The sequence below is a fragment of the Diabrotica undecimpunctata genome, chromosome 2, assembly GCF_040954645.1.
Source record: "Diabrotica undecimpunctata isolate CICGRU chromosome 2, icDiaUnde3, whole genome shotgun sequence".
Lineage (NCBI taxonomy): Eukaryota > Metazoa > Arthropoda > Insecta > Coleoptera > Chrysomelidae > Diabrotica > Diabrotica undecimpunctata.
In genome coordinates, this window is record NC_092804.1 from 119,829,079 (window position 1) to 119,850,357 (window position 21,279).

General features: G+C 38.0%; 1 protein-coding gene across 1 annotated transcript in view; it reads left to right on the forward strand.

Annotated features, from left to right (window-relative positions):
• The first annotated feature begins 811 nt into the window (after positions 1-811).
• LOC140433885 (deleted in lung and esophageal cancer protein 1-like) overlaps positions 812-21,279 on the forward strand; it is a 167,289-nt gene continuing 146,821 nt past the window's right edge. Inside the window, exons 1-2 of the mRNA XM_072521859.1 lie at positions 812-1,013; positions 1,846-2,080. Coding sequence (XP_072377960.1) covers positions 828-1,013; positions 1,846-2,080 — 421 coding nt within the window. The 5' untranslated portion in view covers positions 812-827. The remainder of the gene's footprint in view (positions 1,014-1,845; positions 2,081-21,279) is intronic.

Sequence of the window (21,279 nt, forward strand, 5' to 3'; positions counted from 1 at the left end):
AAATAACCAGAGAGTTTTATAAAGACCTCTATAACAGCCAAAGACCTCAATTTCCCGATACGAGTAAAGTCTCTCATAAATCAGGGATCGGAAATACTTTTACCCATTACTATCATATTATATATCATATCTATCATATTTTCTAAAGATGTGCACCAGTTATACGCTTCTTTATTTGCGGTTTATCTTTGGATAAAGTTCCTTACACCGTTTAAATCACTTTCCACATCTTGTCTATTAGGACCTTCTTATTACTAGGTGCGAATGGCCAACCTCCTACAATGACACTTTATGAAGTTTATTGAGGCAGTAGTTAAAAAGGGTATTTATTTATAGCCACCGCCGGGCCAAAAACTTCAACTTCAATTTAGTGATTTACTGAAACACTATATCGATCTACAAAAAAATATGTAATGATCAAATTATGTTCAAAAAGTGATTATTATGTTATGTATTGTTCAATTATAAATTTTGAAAAAAATCTATTGATATATATATATATATATATATATATATATATATATATATATATATATATATAAACATATATATATATATATATATATATATATATATATATATATATATATATATATATATATATATATCCATTGTTGTTAATCTACTGAAGAAATAAGATATGACCTGTCAACCTTTCTGGTGCCGGTTTGGTGTCGATTTTGATTCAGTCAATTCCATCAATTACGGGTCCCCTCTCTTTGTCTAAGATTGAACCAATATTATAATTTTTTATAATAATTTGACACTGACAATAATATTATATAATATTGATATATTGTCATATTTCATATGTGTAGTATTTTAAAATGGATGCCCGACTTTCAAATTTAGAAAATTCCTCCCACAATGAAGTTACTCCTGCTTTAAAAACTGCTCTCCAAAAGACCTTAAATGGATTTATTTACCACAGAGATGAGGCGGAAGATTATGTGCCATATAGTTTGATTAGTGAGGAAGACTTTTTCAATGAATTCGATGTATCAGTAACAAATGTAAGTATCTAAATTTTTATTAGATTTTTTAGTATCTCTACAGTAGCACCTTCATCTTTAGATTTTTCCTTTAGATAATTAAATTTAAGTACATAGATTTCTATGTATCAGAAGTAGTTCTCGGGATTTAATGTCATTAATGTTGTAATATTATTCTCATTAACGTTGGATTTCAAATGCCAAGCAATTACAATGATACAATCATTTGTGTTTACTATATGCTGATGATCTAGTGTAAGCAGGAAAGGTTAAAAAGAAATTATTGCAAAAACTAGCGGAAGCTAGTGAGAGAATTTTTCGAGAACTTTTATTTAAGACAAAACTAGTACTTATTGTGACAGGTTTTCTTTAAGTTCCTTATTTAAGTGGTTTCGTTTTTTTCTTTTGTGTATCCTCCTTTCTTCTCTTCTTTTTGTCTGATAATTCCCTACAGTTTTTCTAGTTTGTCGGGTATGCATCTTTCTGTACATTTCATTTTTTTCTTTTGTTGCATTTTTGCATTTAGCATCAAACCAATGATTTTTCCAGGCACAAATTTCTGTTTCCATTTTATCTTTCGCTGCTGCTTCAATGTTTTTTTATTCTGAGGACTCTATATCTGCCTGTAAGTTATATAATATAGATAACACTTTATTTTTACGTGGTATTAATTCAACAAAAATATTAATTCTTAGACATGGGTAAGTAACTAGTTTGTTATCATTCATCTTCCTGTTTTTTTATGTCATAGTTATTTTAATTATAACTTCCTTGCCACGGTAATTGAAAATATTTTTGGAATTTGAATATTAAAGTTTAACACATTTTTTTCATATGTATATACCATTTGTAGGTCCTTAATAAGACCAAAGAAGATATGGTTAAAATTGAACTCGCTTCAAATAATATTCTGCTTCAGAAAGATAATTATCTTGTTGAGAAAGAAAAAATTGATAACTCCAGTCAACTAAGAGAAACAATAAAATTAAAACCTTGTCATCTTTTTAAAACACTGGAAACCGAATTTTCTGCAGAATATAATTTGATTCAACCAGAAGATCTGCCCACATTAGTTCATTCATACTTAGGTAAGCGACAAACAAACATTTTATGCAATATTAATAACTAATAAAATATAGACAAGATAGACATTACTTTGTTGATATTGTTGGCAACAATCGATGAAGATAGTACTATGCGCACAAAAATATATCCACATAAGATAGTGCTTTCTTGTACATTTTTAAACTTACTTGTATATTTTTAAACAGCTAGATTCGATAGATCCGTTATTGTAATTTCACACTCTTTTATAAGAACTGGAAATTATGAAATCGTAGGCTTCCACGGCCAGAACTACTCCGTAGTCTACTCCGTAGCCTACTCATCATCATACAATGTTCATTCTCAGGAGGATAGGGTAAGGATTCTTTATTATGAGGGAGAGAATGTTTGAAGTGCCCGTTTAGGGTCGGTTGACCCTCTTCAGGCTTGAGTTTGAATGTTGTTGTTTAAATAATGGCGTAGGGTAGAGTGAGGTTAACTGGACATCTTTTGAAAAAAAAAATTATATTTACTTAGTGTCTGGTTCAAAATAAGCCAATATTTATCCTGTGTTTCGTTGTTATTTGACTAACCATTTAATACGGTTTTTGAAGTTTAATAAATATCTAAAGGAATAAGGGGATGATTTTCGTAATAATCTGCAATTTTGACCAGTTAACCTACCTAGTAGGTTAACTGAAACATGGAAGCGGGCTAACTGAACAGTATGATATACCAAAAAAAAATGAGTAAAGAAAATAGGGAATTTTCTTAACAACTCTTTATTGAACTAATATAAAGTAAAGTCAAATTCATTAAAGTCTATGTTAAAAGAAATCATTTTAGCAAACCTGGCACTGCTACTTTTTATCGGCAGAGGCAGTTTGTAAATAATATCATCAATAGGAACAAAACCGGGGTCGCCTTCTAAGAAATATCGTGTTTGGTTATGGCGTTCCATAAAACTAACATCATAGCCGTTTAACAAATTGTCATCAATGTGAGCCACATAATGCCTACAGGTTGCATTAGTCTTGCCATAAACTTTTGCAATAGCATAGTCCCCTTTTGAAACTTTGGGTGGATTTGATTATTGAATTATTCACCATCCACCTGTCACAAGCGGCACCATAAAATTTTTTTAACGAGGCAAACACAGCCACATCTAGCGGCTGCAGCTTGTGACTGCAGTGAGGAGGTAACGTTAAAAGGATTATTCCATTTTCCTTCGCAAAATCTAGTGCCGTTATGCTTAAGTGACTTTCATGATTGTCGATAATCATTAGTTTTGGGTGTTCCTTTGACGATCTTTCATGTTGAGCAAAATGTTGCAAAACAGGCAAAAAGAGTTCACTTCTCATCCACCCAGATGGTGTTGCGGCACCTTTGCTTCCAGTAGGGGCTCCGTGAAGCATGTTATCCTTAAATTGCACGCGTGGAAATATAAAGTAGGGTGGCACATACCTTCCAGTGGCGCCAATAATTGCCACCAAGGTAACAAGGACCCCTCTTTCCTCAGAAGTCATTTGCCCCACGCTTCTTTTGCCTGTTGCGGCCAATACTTTTGGTGGTTTGTGCACCGTCGTTACACCTGTCTCATCTAGATTATAGACATCATTGGCATGTAACTTATATCTATTTTTAAGCTCTCTCAGATTTTTGAAAAATGCTTGTACATTTTCTTTATTAAAGCTGGTCGCCCTACTAAGGCTAGTTTGTTCAGGGGTTCTTAATGATAATCTGTGTCTTCCCATAAAATTAAACATCCACTCCCTTCCTGCCATTCCATCCCGAATCCAACTCTCCTTTATAGTTTTGTTGTTAGCTACAGCAAATTCATATGCCAACCTTCGACCTTGTTTGGCTGACAATCCATAATGAATGTTGCAAGCTTCTTGTAAATATTTTTTAAGAAGCAGTTCTTCGTCTTGAGAAAATACCATTAGGTGTTCATTACTTGGGCGAAAATTAACCGTCCCCAAATCATGGTCGCGGCACTTGTCTACATAACGTTTTAGTGTAATTCTCGGAAGACCAAACTGGATAGCTACGTTTCTTACCGAACGACTATTTTCTAAGACTTCTTTGCAAGCCTGTTTTAATGTTTCTGAACTGTAGGACCTATTGTTTGTCGTTCGTATTCTTTTCCTTGGCATTTTCTGAAACAAAAAAAAATTATAAAGTAATAATAAATAGAAACCAGTAAAAATATTAAGACAAGGCGCTTAAATGATATTTGCTGAGCCAATTTGTTTATTGTTGACTTGGAACCAATACATTTAGACGTGACGCCCACATGAATGATTTACAATTAAATGTATTATTGCAGGTGACCCATAAACCAATTTTAAAAGCAGTTTATCTGCGTAACGCCTTATAGTAGGTTAACTGGACATATGTTCATCTAACCTCACACGGTGAGTGTTCAATTAACCCAACTAGGTAATAAAAATTATAAATAATAATAATTCTAAGAACAACGCCAAATATACTAACTCCAAATAGTGGAATAGATGGCTCATACTTACCTCAAAAACTGTGTACAAAATAACTGGCTAAATTATATTTTAATCTGCTTAAAAATAAGAATTTTCACAGAGCGAAAAATTTACTTGCATCCAATAAAAACCATGTTGACTTCACTGACAATTCCCTGTAGGTTATATAGAAATCTTTAGTGGCCACAAGTAGTGGCTGTTAGAGTTTGCTTTAAACTACATGTGCACGGCTCTGATTCTCTCTAACAGATGGCAGGTACGTTGAAGTGTTCAGTTAACCTACCTGTTCAGTTAACCTCACTCTACCCTACACACAGCTAAAACAGCCCGAAAAATCACCGGCGATTTTTCGTTCTTCTTTCTTCGTCACTTTTCAGCAGCCAGCGAGCCAGGGGCGAGAGGGTTTGACTGGAATCGATGTTCTTTCCAGTGAATGTGTTGGTTTTTGAGCTAGGTACGACAAGCCCTGTCTCTAGTGACCATTGGTCCTGTGCAGTCTCGAGCTTAACTCGGCCCCAAAACCAGTGTATTGCACTGAAATTTTGTGGTCGAGTGTGCTCGTGAGTGGAGGCGCCTCGGCTTTCGAGAGTTGACTTGTCGCATTTCGCTCAGTGTGAATGTGTGTGTAAATCAAACAGTGACGGCCGCTGCCATTTCGATGTTACAGATTCCGTCGAATCACTTAGATTTTCTCCTGCCGCCCACAGACTCCGTATAAAGTAACGGAGGCTGCAGATGGCCGGGGGTCTCGGTGATGAGGATATTTCGGTAGCAGAAAGAGTGCCCCTTTCACTGTTTGATTTGTGTGTGTGTGTGTGTGTGTGAATGTGATTTAGTGTGTATGTGTGCGAGTCTGAATCGACAGAAACTAAAACCGTGTTCTCTAGTGACCATTGTTCCTGCAGCCGTTTATGCGTTTGCAACCGACTTCAGAACTAGTGTATTGCACTAAAATTCTGTTTTCGGTCGCTTACGCTAACGGCCAGGCCTCGTCGGAGTTCGATAGACGGTTCCAGCGATTGTCGATTCAGTTGAGAAAATAGTTGCGGCTATTTTCTCAGGGATGGACAGGTATCATTGAGTAGTGAGATTGGGAAACCGCAAAAAACCAATCTCCCCCTGTCCGGGGTAGGGAATAGGATGTGATATTTATGGGGTTCTGTAGGCTAGTGGAGTGGCCTCGAGGATGTCGACATATTCATCAGGAAGTTCGTCGTCTATGCATGACTGCAGTAGAATTGATGGTGGGTGAGGATATTTGATTTTAGGTATTCGGGTGGATATGTGACCTAGGAAGGAACAGGAACTTTTTAGGGTGTTTTGTGTGATAGAAAGGGGGCCGTTGATTGTTTTGAGGGTGAAGTTCCTGTTGAGAGATTTTATTCTCTCGATAACGGGAGTGGTATTTGCTGTGCGGTGGATTTCACGGGAGGGGAAGTGCCAACGTTTTCTGCACGTTCTACGCAAGATTCTACGCTCCGCAGCAGACAGTCTGTTCCTTTGATAACCCTTAAGAAGGCAATATAAGCTAGACTTATACTCAATAACGGGTCGAATGAATGTTTTATAAGTGTGTGTGAGAGTTTTATTGTTGGTTTTGCCAAACGTCGCTGATAATGGGACTAGGAGACGGGCTCGGTTTCTGACCCTATCTAAAGTTGCCTTTAGATCAGGTTCCCAGTTGAGTGTTTTAGTAAATAAAACACTCAAGTAGGTAGCTGTCGGGCTAAAAACGAGTCTTTCTCCCATCAAAAACAGGGGCGTTTGGTCGGCGCGATTGCGCATAATACCAGATGATGAATGTGGGCAGCGAAACACGATAGTTTGTGTTTTCGCGGCGTTTAGTGTGACTCTCCACTTATTACACCATTCTTCGACACCGTTTAAAAGAGTTTGTGCTCTTCTAAAAGTTGTCTCAGGGGCAAATCTGCTCGCTGTTGTAAGGAGGGCTGTATCGTCTGCATAGAGGTACATTTGCGTGTGCGGTAGGTTTGGGATAGGGATAGAATTGTTGTATGTGATGTACAACAGGGGTGCGAGTACTGAGCCTTAAGGTACTCCCGCTAGGGGAGTGAATGGGGTGGAAACTTTGTCGCTTATTCTCACTTTCACTGTTCTATTCGATAAGTAAGAGTGTATGATTTTAATGAATTGTAGGGGTAGCCCGATGTCCATAAGCCTCCGAATTAGTCCGTCGTGCCAGACTTGATCGAAGGCTTTCTGTACATCAAGAAAAGTGGCTATGGCGATACCGTTACTGTTTAACGTCTGAGTGACTTTAGAGGTGAAATCTACTAATGCATTTTTTGTGGATCTATTAGGTTGGAATCCGTATTGAAATTTTGGGATGATATTGTGACTATCGAGAAAGTCGCTGAGCCTCTCTTTTAGGATTAGCTCAAGAACTTTCCCTAATGAATTTATTAAGGAGATAGGTCGATATGATTCCACGTTAGTAAGGGGTTTACCTTTTTTAGGTATCATGATTGTGTCTGCTATTTTCCAAGGAGTAGGAAAATAGTAGTATTTGAGACATGCATTAATGATTTTTGTGAGAAGTGGGATTATACTTTCTGGAAGTTGCTTTAGACACCTTCTACTGATATTGTCAGGTCCGGGAGAGTTATTTTTGCCTATTTGGCAATAACTCTCCGTTTCTCTGTCAGTAATAGGGTCCATAATTGGGACGTGGTTTGGAGTTTGATGCAAGAGAGTATTTCTTACTGCAAATTCAGTTTCAAGTTTAAATAAGCGATCAAAGTTTGGTTTGTCTGGGGTGCGAAAATTTTCGTTGAGTGAGTTTTTGAATGCCTCAGCTTTTAGTTCGGGAGAACTAATAATTTGGTTATTAATCAACAGATGAGAGGGTTGTGATAGTTTTTGTTTTGTTAGGACTTTAAATTTATTCCAGAATTTACTCCCATCTCTGTAATCCAATTTCGAGGTAGCATCTTCCCACTGGCGAGCCTGTAGGATAGATATTTCTCTCTTAATTCGAGCAGAGATGCGATTATATTCTGTTTTGACGAGGGGGTCTCTGTTGATTTTGTATTGACGTAAAAGCCGTCTTTTTTGATGTATTTTGGCAATGATGTATTGTGGAAGTGCCGGTGAGAATGGTAGAATGGTTTTCATAGGAATTGAGTGATTGATTGCCTCGATTATGAGGTTTTCAATTTGGATAACACTCTGATCGATAATTTCGGTTAAATTTAATTCGCCTAACTCAGGAATGTTGTTATTTATAAAGTTTTGGAATCGTGGCCAGTTTGCGTGACGATAATCTCTTATTTGTCTGGGAGGAGGTGGGATTTGAGGAGACATGATATCAGAATTAACTAATATCGGGAGATGGTCGGACGTTATTGTATCGCCTATGTGACATCTATCGTCGAACCTATGCATCACGCTACCTGTAACAATGATGTGGTCCACTATAGATGCCCCATTTGCGTTCAAAAACGTGAAGTTTGTGTTTGTGATTCTTATGATTGGAAGGTCTAGAAGTATATCAGTTAGTCTGATGCCTTCCGGATTTGTAGAGTGATCACCGAATTGTGTGTGTCTACAGTTCAGGTCGCCCATGAGAATTGCTTTATTTAGAGTAGAGAAATACTCTAAAAGTTCTAAAGAAAGCGGGTTTGCTGGATGTCTGTAGTAAGAGATTATCGTAAGGGTTTGGTTGTTAGGGAGATGCAGATCGATTGCCAGGAAGTCCACGTTGGGTGGAGGGACGTTTTGTGGAAATACGTGGGGGGAGTGTGGTAGTCCGTGTTTGATAAGGATACCATTCCCACGGGAAACCTGACAGCGGCTTCGATAGATTGTGGTATATCCTGCAAAAGTCGGAGTGTTTTGACAAAGTGTGTCAGTTAGGGCGAGGATTTGGATGTTGTGATTTTGCAGGATATGTTTGATTAGGGGTCTCTTTTTAGAGATCCCTTGGCAATTAACTGCACCGATTGTGAAATCCATTAACAGCGGATTTAGAAGTTAGGATGGAAGGAGATATCTACGGTGTTATTGTGGCCAGACAATACGATTGTGTGGCCGAATATCTTTTCAATCACAGAGCTTGTGATTGAAGTGATGAGATCTCTCCTTTCGGGAAGGATATTGAGAAGGACAAGGGTGCTGAGTTTAATGGTATTTTTTAAATCAGTGGTTAGGTCAAAAGGTGGAGTTGATCTTTCGATCGTCAGAGGTTGGGTTTGACGGGAGTTGGGTTTACAGTTTGCAGAGATTTGACTCTCCACAATCTGGAGACAGGAATGTCTTGCTCGGTTAGAATTTGTTTTATTTCTTCCTCGTCGTAATCGTGTGAAACGTTCACTATGAGGAACAAATAATTAGAAGGTTTGGGAGCTTGGTTTGTGGAACTGTGGTTTCTAGAAGTGATTTTAATTTGAGTCTGTCCTGTTGCTTTGTGTATTTTTAACTGCATTTCTTCGGCGTTTAGGGAATGTAGGGTTCTGAGATGGGCTATACCGTGGCTTAAGACTTTAAGTGAGTGTATCTTTTGATACAACAAAGGAATGCAGTTGAGAACTCTAAAGAAAGTGCGTTGATTACACATATCTTGCGGTATGTCCTTGATAAGGTATTCGAATGTTTTTGGATTATTAATTGAATTTGTGATGTTGGGATTGGTTCTAGGCTTGAAAATTTGTGGAGCTTTGATGGCATTTGCGAAGGATTTTGATGTGGAGGGTTGAGGTTGAGTGTTGGACGTGCTAGGTAGAATTTGAGAAGATGATGTGGGGGTTTTTTGAGGAATTTGAGGTGATGAAGTGTGAGTATTTTGAGCGACTGTGAATTTTTTAGGAGTAGATTGTGATTGTGATCGAGATTGAGGAGCTGGTGTGTGTTTGATAGTGAGTTTTTTGTGGGTAGGAGGTAAAGGAGGGTATTCGGAGTCGTGTTTGGCGAGCATCGGATGATTTGGGTCGTTTAGTTCAACTTCCCTGCGCTTCATATTGAAGCGAGTTTGGAGGATAAGGATCTCCGCCTGGAGTTGAGATAATTCGTGGGCAGATGCAGCGGGATTGTAGGATTCTTCGTGTTGTTCGGGTTCAGGTTCAGATTGAATAAGTGGCGCGTAAGGGTTTGACGATAGTGCCGCGGTCTGTGATCTGGTCACAGACCGGGAGGATATGGCAGACCTGGTTGAACCAGGCATTTTCACTAAGATTGGATCGCAAAGTACAGACTATAAGCAGGCCCCGCAGCCTCACGGAAGCCGGGGGGTTGTAAACCCCCCGAAAAAAAGGCTTGTTCTACTTAACGTGTACTTTGTTGACTTGATATTGGCCTTACTCACCGCGCGTTACCACGCTGCTAAATGGTCCCTCGTTGTATGTCTTATACCGGAATTATAAGTCGTCGTTCTCGCCTAATCGCCCTGCGATTTTGCCAATAAATGGACAATTTCCGGGGCCAGTATATTCTACTGAAACCCCGTACTTTCGAACTTTTATTGCCTACCACTGGGTTCCTCGGCTTGTCTGACGCTTACTTCCAAGACAATCTATGTACTGCAATTTTCAGAGTAGACACTCTCTCAAATTTCCCGCCGACGTTGTTTAGAAGTTGGTATGTTTCCAGTGACCTACTCCTTCAACGTCTCGTACAGGAATAAGCCGTAGCCTACTCCGCTGCGGCTCTATTTATAGTCGCGGTGACCTGTCGTGTCGGGACGTATCGGCACACTCCGTGGCGCGAACGTCAAGAAGCGCGCGCTGGCCAATCATGTGGCTGTATCGTGGTAGCGGGACCGGACGGCGGCTCTAGACTGAGATTTCAGATGGGAGACAAGTAGTATCCTTCCTCTCGATTGATATTATGTGGATTTTTTCGGATCTCTAGAGATTCGCGGATTTTCCTGGAATAAAAGAAGGGGCTCTTAGAAATAATATGGGTTTTTTCGAACAATATGGAATGACCGGTTTCTTGGCAGTGTTCTGCAATTCTGAATCCCTGTCCTGGCATTTGGTTTTCACCTCTGGCTGCGTTAAGTAGTTGAGTTACTGTGACCAATTGCCCATCTTGGTAGTTAGTATTCGCCTCTGGTTGCGTTGAGTAACTGAGTTACCGTTGCTAACTACCCATCTTCCTGTCTTTTGTTTTCTTTTTCTTTTTTTTTGTTCTCCTGAAGAAGCTACATACAATTGTAGCGAAACGTCGAGATGAACCCACTTTTGGGTCACTCACAAATGACACGGTCCAAACCCGGAAGACGAATAAACTATAATACTGGAAATTATGTTGTATAACAGTGTGTTCAAACAGTAAACAATTTATATACAATTCTCTAAAATATCCTTCTTAGCTTACTTACTTTACTTTATCGTGTCCGGACATGTCATTCATAAAATTTCGGCCCAGTATCGGGCTACGTCGGTTCCATCTTTGTTGGCGAGCCACAAATCTTCGAGGGTACATCGATGAGGACAGTTTCTGCATGTAAGAAGATGTTCCATATTCTGTGTTTCTCCACAGTCACAGTTCACATCATCTTGGTCGATTTTTCCCCATTTTGCCATGTTTGATTTTACTGGAGCGACCCCCGTTCTTATCCGATTCATAGTTTTCCACGTTTTAAAGTCTAGGGACTGGCCGGTCCATTGAACCTGGGGAAGAGGAAAATACTCAGGCGGTTCATCCTGCACTGTTCCAAGGAAGCTTTTCCTAGATTTTAGTCGCTTTCGTGGTGTTCGAGCTTTGTATAGGGCATGCCGCTCGTCCGCGATCTGTTTAATTTTCTCTATGTGCTCTGTAACGCCTCTGCGTGTTGAGGGTTCTGCAAAACCCGCTGCTTTATATAGATTTGAGAGTGGCGTCGGTTTCATGCACCCCGTTACTATCCTGCATGTCTCATTTAGCGCAGTATCAACTTGTTTGGTGTGGGCAGATCTTCCCCAAACGGGGCACGCATATTCAGCAGTTGAGAAACACAGTGCCTGTGCCGTTGTTCTTAAAACGCCAGGACGTGCGCCCCATTTACTTCCCGTTAGCTTTCTGAGTATGCTGTTCCTAGTTGTTACTTTCCCTTTCGTTTTTATGCAATGTTGTCTGTAGGTGAGGGACCGGTCCAGAGTTACTCCAAGATATATAGGTTGGCTTGTGTGTTCTAATGTATTACCATTCCACACAATTTGGAGTTTTCGCTTGGCTTCCTTTGCGCGAAGGTGGAAAGCGCAGACTTGGGTTTTAGAGGGATTGGGTCTCAGGGAATTCTGCAGGTAGTACGCTGTCATTGTTTTTAATGCAGTTTCGAGTTTCTTCTCCACTTCTTCAAAACTATTTCCTTGAGCACATATTGCAAGATCGTCAGCATAGAGGAAGTGCTTGGTTTCGGTCGGCGTAGGTTGGTCATTTGTATATATATTGAAGAGCATCGGTGCTAAAACACTTCCCTGTGGAAGGCCATTTTTTTGAACTCTCCACCTACTTACTTTACCCTCCAGCATAACGAAAAAACGTCTGTTTTGCAGTAAGGAATATACGACCTTACCCAGATGGTGGTCATTTAGAGTGTCGTATAATTTGTGGAGCAATGTTTTGTGCCTTACTGTGTCATAGGCTGCTGTCAAATCTACGAAAGCAGCCCCTGTTATAAGTTTTTCTTCAAATCCCTCTTCAATGTGTTCTGTTAGTGCGAGGACTTGGCCGGTGCAAGATTTGCCGGGTCTGAATCCTCCTTGTTGTGGGATGAGGTGCTTGTCGACATTTTTTTCTATTCTGGCGAGTATGAGTCTCTCGTATAGTTTAAAAAAGTGACACAACAGCGAGATAGGTCTGTAGCTACTGGGGTTTTCTGGGTCCTTTCCTGGTTTTAGCAAGGCTATTACTTTAGATTTCCTCCATGATTTTGGAATTTCGCAGGTTTTGCAGCACGTGTTATAAAATTGCAAGATCCAGTTTTTTGCTCCTTGGCCTAAATGTTTTATTTGTTCACTGCATATATCATCCACACCTGCAGCTTTCCCGTTTTTTAACCTGTTCATACCGTCGTGGAGTTCTTTTAGTGTAAAAGGAGTACCTAGGTGGTTTGTCTCCGAGTCCAATCTTCTTCTAGTGTTTGGGCTCTTATATCGTTTCGTAGTTCTTCCATTCATAAGGAGTTGAGCAGCGACTTGGTTTGCTGTAACCTTGCAAGGTGGTTTATGTTCTTTTGGATCACCGCTAAGTTTTTTTACAAGGTTCCATGCTATTTTGCTACTATGTGTCATGTCCATTTTTTCCAGGGTCTCAATCCACTTTTCCTGTCTGGCTTGACTTAGCTGTTGGAGTAGTACTGCTCCGCAGTCAACCGTTTCTTGGCTAAAAGGGTCAGTCGAATAGAGGGTTTCGTATGTTCTCATTAGTTCTTTGGACTCGCTGGACATCCCGGGAACATATTGTTGTCTACATCCTCTGGGGATAGCTTTTCTAGACACATTTTTGAGTACCTCTACAAATTTTTCATAGTTCTTTACTTTTGGTTCAAGACTTAACAGCTCAGAATCTAGCATGTCTGCATACTTTTGCCAGTTTGCCTTTTTGAAGTTAAATCTCCTTCTGAATGGAATAGTTTGTGGTCTGACAATTGGAAAGATATTTATACCAATAGGTCTATGCTGAGTTTTTGGTATGGGGCCATATACTACTTTGGTACATCGGTCTTCGAGGTTGTTACTTGAAAAACAGATATCCGGGTTATATCCTCTTTTCCAGACTTTACTCTGAAAAGATGGTGGAAGCTTAGGATCATGGATTAACGTGAGGCCACTCGTTTCGGCCCATGCTTCTACTGCGTCTCCATTTGCGTCCGAATTTGCATAGCCCCAGAGTAAACTGTGACTGTTAAAGTCTCCCAGTATAAGCTGATTGGGTTGTGATTGGAAGTTAGTTGGGGGTGAAAATATAAAAGGCTGGTTTGGTGGCTTGTATACCGACGTTATTGTGCATTTTCCTATCTCAGTGGTTATTATCTCTATACCGCGTACATTTGTTGTTCCCACAGATGAGACTATGGTTTGAGTTCTCACAAATACCGCGCTTCCATGCTTATTGTGTGGTATCTCCGCAATCAGTTTCATACCGGAGACTTTCGGTCTCGCTGCAGTTAGGTCTCTGTGTGTTTCCTGGATGCACAATACCTCACATTTCGTGTTCTTGCAGAATTCTGATAGGATGTCTTGTTTGGCTGTAGTGATGCCCTCGATATTTATGCTCGCTACTGTCAGTGTTGGTTCTGAGAAGAACCGTTGTGGCTTGATGTTTGCCATCTAATTTGGTATGGTCCGGTGTCTTCGGTCTACGGTCCTTCTTAGCAGATTATCCCCTACTGCTGTAAATATTGTGGGAAAATACCAGGCTTCTTTTAGGGCAATCAGCTCAACAACCGACCAACTATTTATATTGGCACAACTTCTAGAGAAAGGCCGGAAATTTAAAAGACCTTACCTCTTTATAGACTTAGAGAGAAATCAAGTATAGAACGCGATGTCCAAGATGTCAATAATAAAGAACCTCGTTCAGATGACCAAAGTATGTATGAAAAATGGAATATCTAGGTACGTGTGAACAATAAACTATCCATCAGTTTTAAAATAAACGACCTAACGGCATCAATCGCATGGAAAACTCTATCTTGTCTGTATAACACATTTGCAAGAAAGTCGAACAGCAACAGAAAAAGTTGGACTCAAAATGAATGAAATGAATAATATTACCGTCATTACCTATGATTTCAAAAGGTGGATGTTCCAAATTTCAAACTTTGTAGTCATCTTTTTGTATCTTTTTTTTTGCTATTGACTTGTCCTCCTTTTACTATCCGATATTTATATTTTCATTTGGTCCAACACTAGGTAGCATAATTCTTAAATATATGTGCTTCTTACAACTTTTAATTTTTCCTGGCCCAGTTTTAGTGTTATCGTAGCTTCTTTCCTTCTTAGACATAGGTACTGTGTTTTTTGTTTCATGTTGACCTCTAGACTCCACTTTATATATTCTTTCACAAGTTTCCCTGATTTTCCTTTCCTTTCCTAGTCTGCAGAGAGTGGTTCAAAGATTCAAAATAAGAGCAAATGGCTGTAGCTCAGCGGCAAAATACTGGCTTTTCAAGCCAGAGCGCACGAGTTCAAATCTTGGCACCAACAACAATACTTTTATTTCTAAAAATGATATGAGCCGTTCATCGTGCTTCGAAGGATACGCAAAGCCGTCGATTTACCTGGTCTAGTGCACTAGTTAAGAAGCTAGTAGCTACTTGAAAAGATGCAATTGGCGCCGAAACAATCCGAAAGGATCTCCCTGGCAAAAATGCCATACGATATTGTTATTATTCCTCAGGAACGTATTATATTTTTCACATATGAGTTCTTTAGCACTACCATATGTGTCGGTTATGGTGATTTCTCTGTAATTATTAGGATTTTGCTGGCTTCCTTTACTTCTATATGGAAAAATGGATATTTATCCTTTTTTCCATATATGTACTACAGGCTCTCCATTTACGTATCTATTATTTATTATTTTTATTTATCTCGTGGATCTATTTTATAGGAGTTTTGCAGGTAGTTCTTCAAGACCAGAAGCATGGTGGTTTTTTACAAAGTTATTGCTTTTTTAATCTTTTCCTCAATTATCGAAATCGGCTCCCCCAAAACCTCGATCAAATCTCATGACGATATATTACATTCTGGTTTTGTTTTGCAATGTTCTTTTTATTTAGATGCTTTTATGCGGTTTATCACCACTTCTTCCCTTCTGTTTGTTCTGGAATTATTTATAAATCTAAAGGATTTTTAGGATTGGCTCTCTTTTAAAAATATATTTTATATATATAATTGTGTATACTTTTTTGTGTTTTATTTTTTTGTTTTTTTTTTATTTCTTCTAAATGATTATTCCACCTATAATTCCAGACCATTTATTTCCTGCTTATAGTACCTAAAGTTTCTAGTGCGGCTTTGTGTATTTCTTTGATTACTGTTTTATAAAGGTAATCTGTTGTCTCATTTTAATATTTATTTAAAACAGCTCTAGTCATTTTGTGTGCTTTTGATTTTCCAAGCTTTTAAATATTATAGTGTGTTCCGTAGATAGTTGTTAGTTCTTCGTCTTTTTTTGTTGAGCTTCTTGATCTTTATCATTTTTAAAAGCGTGTATATATACCTTTGCTTTGACCTGGTAGTGATTGCTGCCATACTCTGCTTTTTTGTATGTCATACCATAATATTCTTTAATTTATCTGCCCTGATTGATAATCAAATAGTGTGGATAACTGATCTAATGTTTCTAGTTTCTTGTGTTTATGTGTATGTGCGGATTTTCTGATGTTTGTAAAAACCATTCGTGTTTTAACTGAATTTTCTGGCATTTTTCGATTAGTCCGTTTCCGTCATCATTTGTCGATTCTTCTCCGAATGGTCCTACCACGTTATAATTTGGTCTGTTGGCTGTTCCGGCATTAAAATTACCCAGAATAACGATTTCTTTGGTATTTCCTACTTGTAATGGTACAGAATTTTAAATTATATAAATAATTATATCCAGAGAATAAATATTTATGTAAATTTGACTTATCTTTAACTAAAACGAAATTATTGTGGAATATATTGGCCTACATTCATTATAGTAAAATAACTACAATTAGAAATGGTATTTGACCCATTTCAAATAGGCTTTCGATCAAATCGAAATACAGTGGATAACTTATCATACTACACATGATGACATTAAATCATATATAAAACCACCAGTCAGGCACTCAATATAATATGCTGATGATATTATATTAAATTATAGTGCAGAGTCGCAGCTACCATAAACACTTTACTACAAAATACAGTAAATAAAATATCTGGTCTAGGCGTGCTGGATTTGTACTTTTAGCTTCTAAACCCAAAGTAATTCACTTTACACAAACCCATACCTTTTTACTTTTATAACTATTTACCTTTTATAACTCTCAACGGACTTAATTTGCAGTTAACGCTAATTATGAATGTTCTTGGGAAAAATACTTTTTTAAAAACTGAACTTCACAATTAAAACTTTTATTTCGACTGACAAAGATTTTAGTAACAACAATAATAATTTAAATCAGACTGAAAAATATTGATTTTAACATGGTGTTTTTATAATTTATTAATTGCTGATCTTGCTGTTCAATACGTCGCAATTTAGTCCAGAATGTTCAAGCGGTAGCCCCGTGTTGGAATCCACGTGGTGGAACTTACTGGATGGTAGCGGTCATTGTACTGTAACTACTCCATCCCCTGAAGAAGTTTTGTGAGGGACGAACAGAACTGTTGAGTTGTTGGGTTTTTTGTTGTTTGTTTTATACCTGTAACATATATAGAGGCAGATTATTGTAATAAAGATATATAAAGGAGTCATCCAAAAATGGTTATGGCTATGGTTCCATAATTTCGGATTAATTGTCTCTAGATGTTCATCTTCCTTAGAGAGTTCATGCAGGGGATTTAATCGCTGTTTGAATATCTATGGTTCTTATTTTGGGAAGCATTAGCGGTTGCTCTGGGATGGTTGTCCTTGAATTTATGTAACTCTGGATTGGGGTTTTGAATTTGCATCTGGGCGGAAGATTGATGAGATAAGTTTCTTTTAGGGCCGAAATTTTTGTTGTAGAACATCGAGTTGTAATTTCGGTTGATTCGGGGACATGATTCTTCCAAATATTGAAAGGATTTTTTTTTTTTGTTTATGGGGAGACTTTATGAGGAGGAATGATTGTAGTAGAATTTGTGGTAGGTATAGGAAATAAATGATAATAAGTAAAGGAATTAAGATGTAGGACAAGAAAATGAAGGATAAATATAATACACGAAAAAGGTAATGGCTAAGTCCATTTTGAACTGCTGTGGTCTTTGCGTCGTACTGGTTTCAATTATGTCCAATTCTTCTTTTATTGGTAGTAGTTTGAAAAAGTATTTGAAGTCGTGTGTACTAGTATGAATCTTTGCTTGTCCCAGGTTGAGGGGAATTAATCCTGGGTTGTCTTTCAGGTCCTTGATCTTCTCTTCTTCTCTCATTGTCAGGGTGATCCTGTGCGGACGGTTTAGAATTAGTTTTTGATTTAGGTTGATGTTTTATGTTTTTCTTGTGAACTGTAGTTTTTGATGTTTTTACAGTCACTTCGTTATTTCTTTTTATATGTTTTGCGGAATATCGCGGAAGTAATTTATTTCTGGTAACTGTTTTTCGTGTATAGATTTTTGTGCTTGGTTTATACGTAATAGGGTCTTGTCTCGATTTATTTCTATTTTCAATGACTTTATTTTTATTCTCTTGTATTTGTTGGTTTACTTCCTTATATAATTCCTTTGTTATCTCTCTATGATTTTGGATATAATTGTTCAGTATTACTTTCTGTATGTCAACGTCAAAGGGATCTTTTGCGTCGATATGTCCGTTTAATATGTCGATGGGTCTTAACTTCGTTGCTGAATGTATGGAATTATTGTACCCAATTATAGCGTATAGCATTTGTTCTTTAATCGAGAGCTTTGCTTTGGTGTTCCTTAGGATTCGAAGATGTTCGATTAACGTAGAATGAAATCTCTCAATCATCCCGTTGGATTGCGGATTCTCTGGTGTTGTATAGTGGATTGAGATTTTATGAGAGTCTACAAATTCTTGTATTACTCCATTTTTAAATTCCGTACCATTATCGGCTACTATCATTGTTGGGAGTCCATGATGTGTTATAAAAATCAATAGGGCGTTGAGTACATTGATTGCATTTCCTCCATTTATTGGGTAGGCTTGCCCATACTTCGAAAATGCGTCTATTATGGTTAGAAACTTCTGTCCATCAGCCTGGAATAAATCAATGTGAACTATTTCCAGTGGTTTAGTGGGAGTTGGTGTAACCATAAATTTTGGTTTGGGAGGAAGTCTGTCGTATTTATTTTCTTGACATATATCGCAAAAGTTTATGATATCTTCTATGTCCTTCTTCATATTAGGCCAGTAATATCGTTTCCTTATTTGACTTTCTGTTTCAGCTATTCCTCTATGGTTCGTTTTTCCTTCATGATAGTTTTTTATAATCTCTTTTTGTTGTTCTTCTAGGTTAACATCTTCCAATAAAAGATTGCACTTTACTAAGTCATATGCGTTGTTTTTAAAAGTTTTCCTGATAATTTCGCAAATTTCTGCAAAAATTTCTTCTTCTGCTTCAAATAAAATTGCATATTTCTTTTTCGGGTTGAGGTGTTCCTTAAAAATTTTTATGGTATCAGCTTTTAACTGATCTTTCGACAGCTGGATATGATAACGTCTTTTATTCGGAAAGGTTTGTATAATTGCTGGAGGTCGTGGATTGTAGTTGACGATTTTGACTATAATTTGGTTATTGTAGAAGTTAAGTGGTTTTTCTGAAATAGGTATACCAAGAATTGGGTTTTCTACTGCTGTATGTATTGTTTCATTTCCGTCTTCGTCCATGTTTTGATCTTCGTTTTCAACAGTATCTTCTGGGATGTTTTCTGGAAATAATTCTGTTGCTTTTTCTTCTACAATCTCGTCGATTATTCGATCTGCATCTGGATTATTAGTCGTTGACCATCCATCGTCTTCCATGTCTACTAAATCATCAAAGACTTCCTTAATTTGTGAATCGATGTCCTTAGTTTCCTTTGTGTGTATTTCGATTCGAGAGAGTGCGTCCGCATTTGTATTAGCTTTGCCTTTTTTGTAAATTACTTCGTAGTCAAATTCTTCTAATTTTAATCTCCAACGTACTAGTTTGGAGTTGGGTTCCTTTAGGGAGAATAGATATTGCAAAGGACGGTGGTCTGAAAGTATTTTAAATTTTCTTCCAAATAGGTAAGGTCGAAAATACTTAGTTGCCCACACCATTGCTAACATTTCCTTTTCTATTGTGGAGTACTTGGTTTCGGTTTCATTTAGTGTCCTGGAAGCAAAGGCAATTGGTTTATCACTGCCAACTGGTCCTTGAGAAAGTACTGCACCGATAGCGAAGTTACTGGCATCTGTTGTGAGGTTAAACGGTTTGGAAAAATCTGGATATTGCAATAACGGCTCATTCATTAATAATTTCCTGCATGTTTCAAAGCATTCTACGAATTCGGGTGTATGTTCGATCTTTGCATCTTTTTTCAGGCATCTTGTTAGAGGTTTCGTGATTTTTGCGAAGTCTCGAATAAACTTTCTGTAATATCCCAGTAGTCCAAGAAATCCTCTTATTTCTTTTGCTGTTTTCGGTATTGGGTATTTTTCTATTGCTTCAATTTTCGCTGGATTCGGTTTTATGCCTTCTTGTGTGACTACGTGTCCTAGAAAATGAACTTGTTTTTTTAAGAATTCGCATTTGTCGACTTGGATTTTTAGTCGGGCTTCTCTTAGTCGTTGAAATACTTTTGTGAGATTTACTATATGTTCCTGTAGTGATGTTGAATATACTATTACGTCGTCCATATAGACGAGGCATATTTCTCCTTGAAGTCCCTTCAATACGTTGTCCATCATACGTTGGAACGTGGACGGAGCGTTCTTAAGTCCAAAAGGCATTCTTAAATATTCATAGTGTCCATTTTCCACATTAAATGCTGTTTTGGGAATGTCTTCTTCAGCCATCTCGATTTGGTGAAATCCGCTTGCTAAGTCGAGGGTCGTAAAATATTGACATCTTCCCAATTTGTCCAAAATATCGCTAATGTGAGGAATTCTGTATCGGTCGTCAATTGTCTTCTCGTTGACCTTTCTATAATCTACTACTATTCTCCACTTTATTTTACCGGATGAATCTGGTTTCTTTGCCACGACCCAAATGGGCGAGGACCATGGCGATTGACTTGGTCGAATGATCCCTTGTTCTAACATTGAAGAGATTTGTTTCTTTACTTCTTCCTTGTGCACATACGGATACCGGTATGATTTCGTATATACAGGCTCTTCATCCTTGGTTCTGATGTGGTGTTTAACTTCGTTAGTAAAGCTGAGAGGAGTGTCTGGTTGGTGAAATATATCGGAGAATTTTCGGCATAGGTGGCGAACTTGTTCCTCTTCTTCTTCGTTAAGATGTTCGGTTTTAATTAAGTCGTCGATATCTTGTCTGTAGTCTGGTCCGGAGGTTGTTTCCATGGAATATATATGGAAATCTTGAATGTCTATTTTATTGCTTTCGAGTGGTTCCATAAGAGAAAGATGAATGGGTTCTGACGTGAAGTTGGCAATTTCGGTCCAGGCGAGGTGGTTCTCGGCGTTAGTAAGGGCTTCTCGTACTACGACGCCTTGTACTTTTTGGGTAGGAATAATGATGGTTCCTTTTTCTTCTTTGACAGGAATTTTCACTTGGCTAATAGAATTTGCTTCCAAATGAATGGAATAAAATTGTGTTTTATTTGTTTCGTAATATTTAATGGGGATTGTAGAATCTTTTGTAACTAGAAGCGATTTAGGGAAGTTTAATTGGGCTTCGAAGAGTTTTAGATTGTCGAGGCCAATAAGACCATCGAAAGTTTTGTGAAACTTAAAGAGGTAGAATTTCATTTTGCTGTCAGAATTAAATTCTGAAAATGAAGGAATTTCGGCACAATATTTTTGGGAATAGTTTTGAAAAATTGATGTGACGACAAAGGGTTCATGTTTTATGTAACTTGGAAAATATGAAGAAGCTATTTCTGGGTTAAGAAATGACTTTGTGGATCCTGTATCGATTAAAAGTCGTAAAGAAGGCTTAGAAATTTCGATGTAGGGTAGCT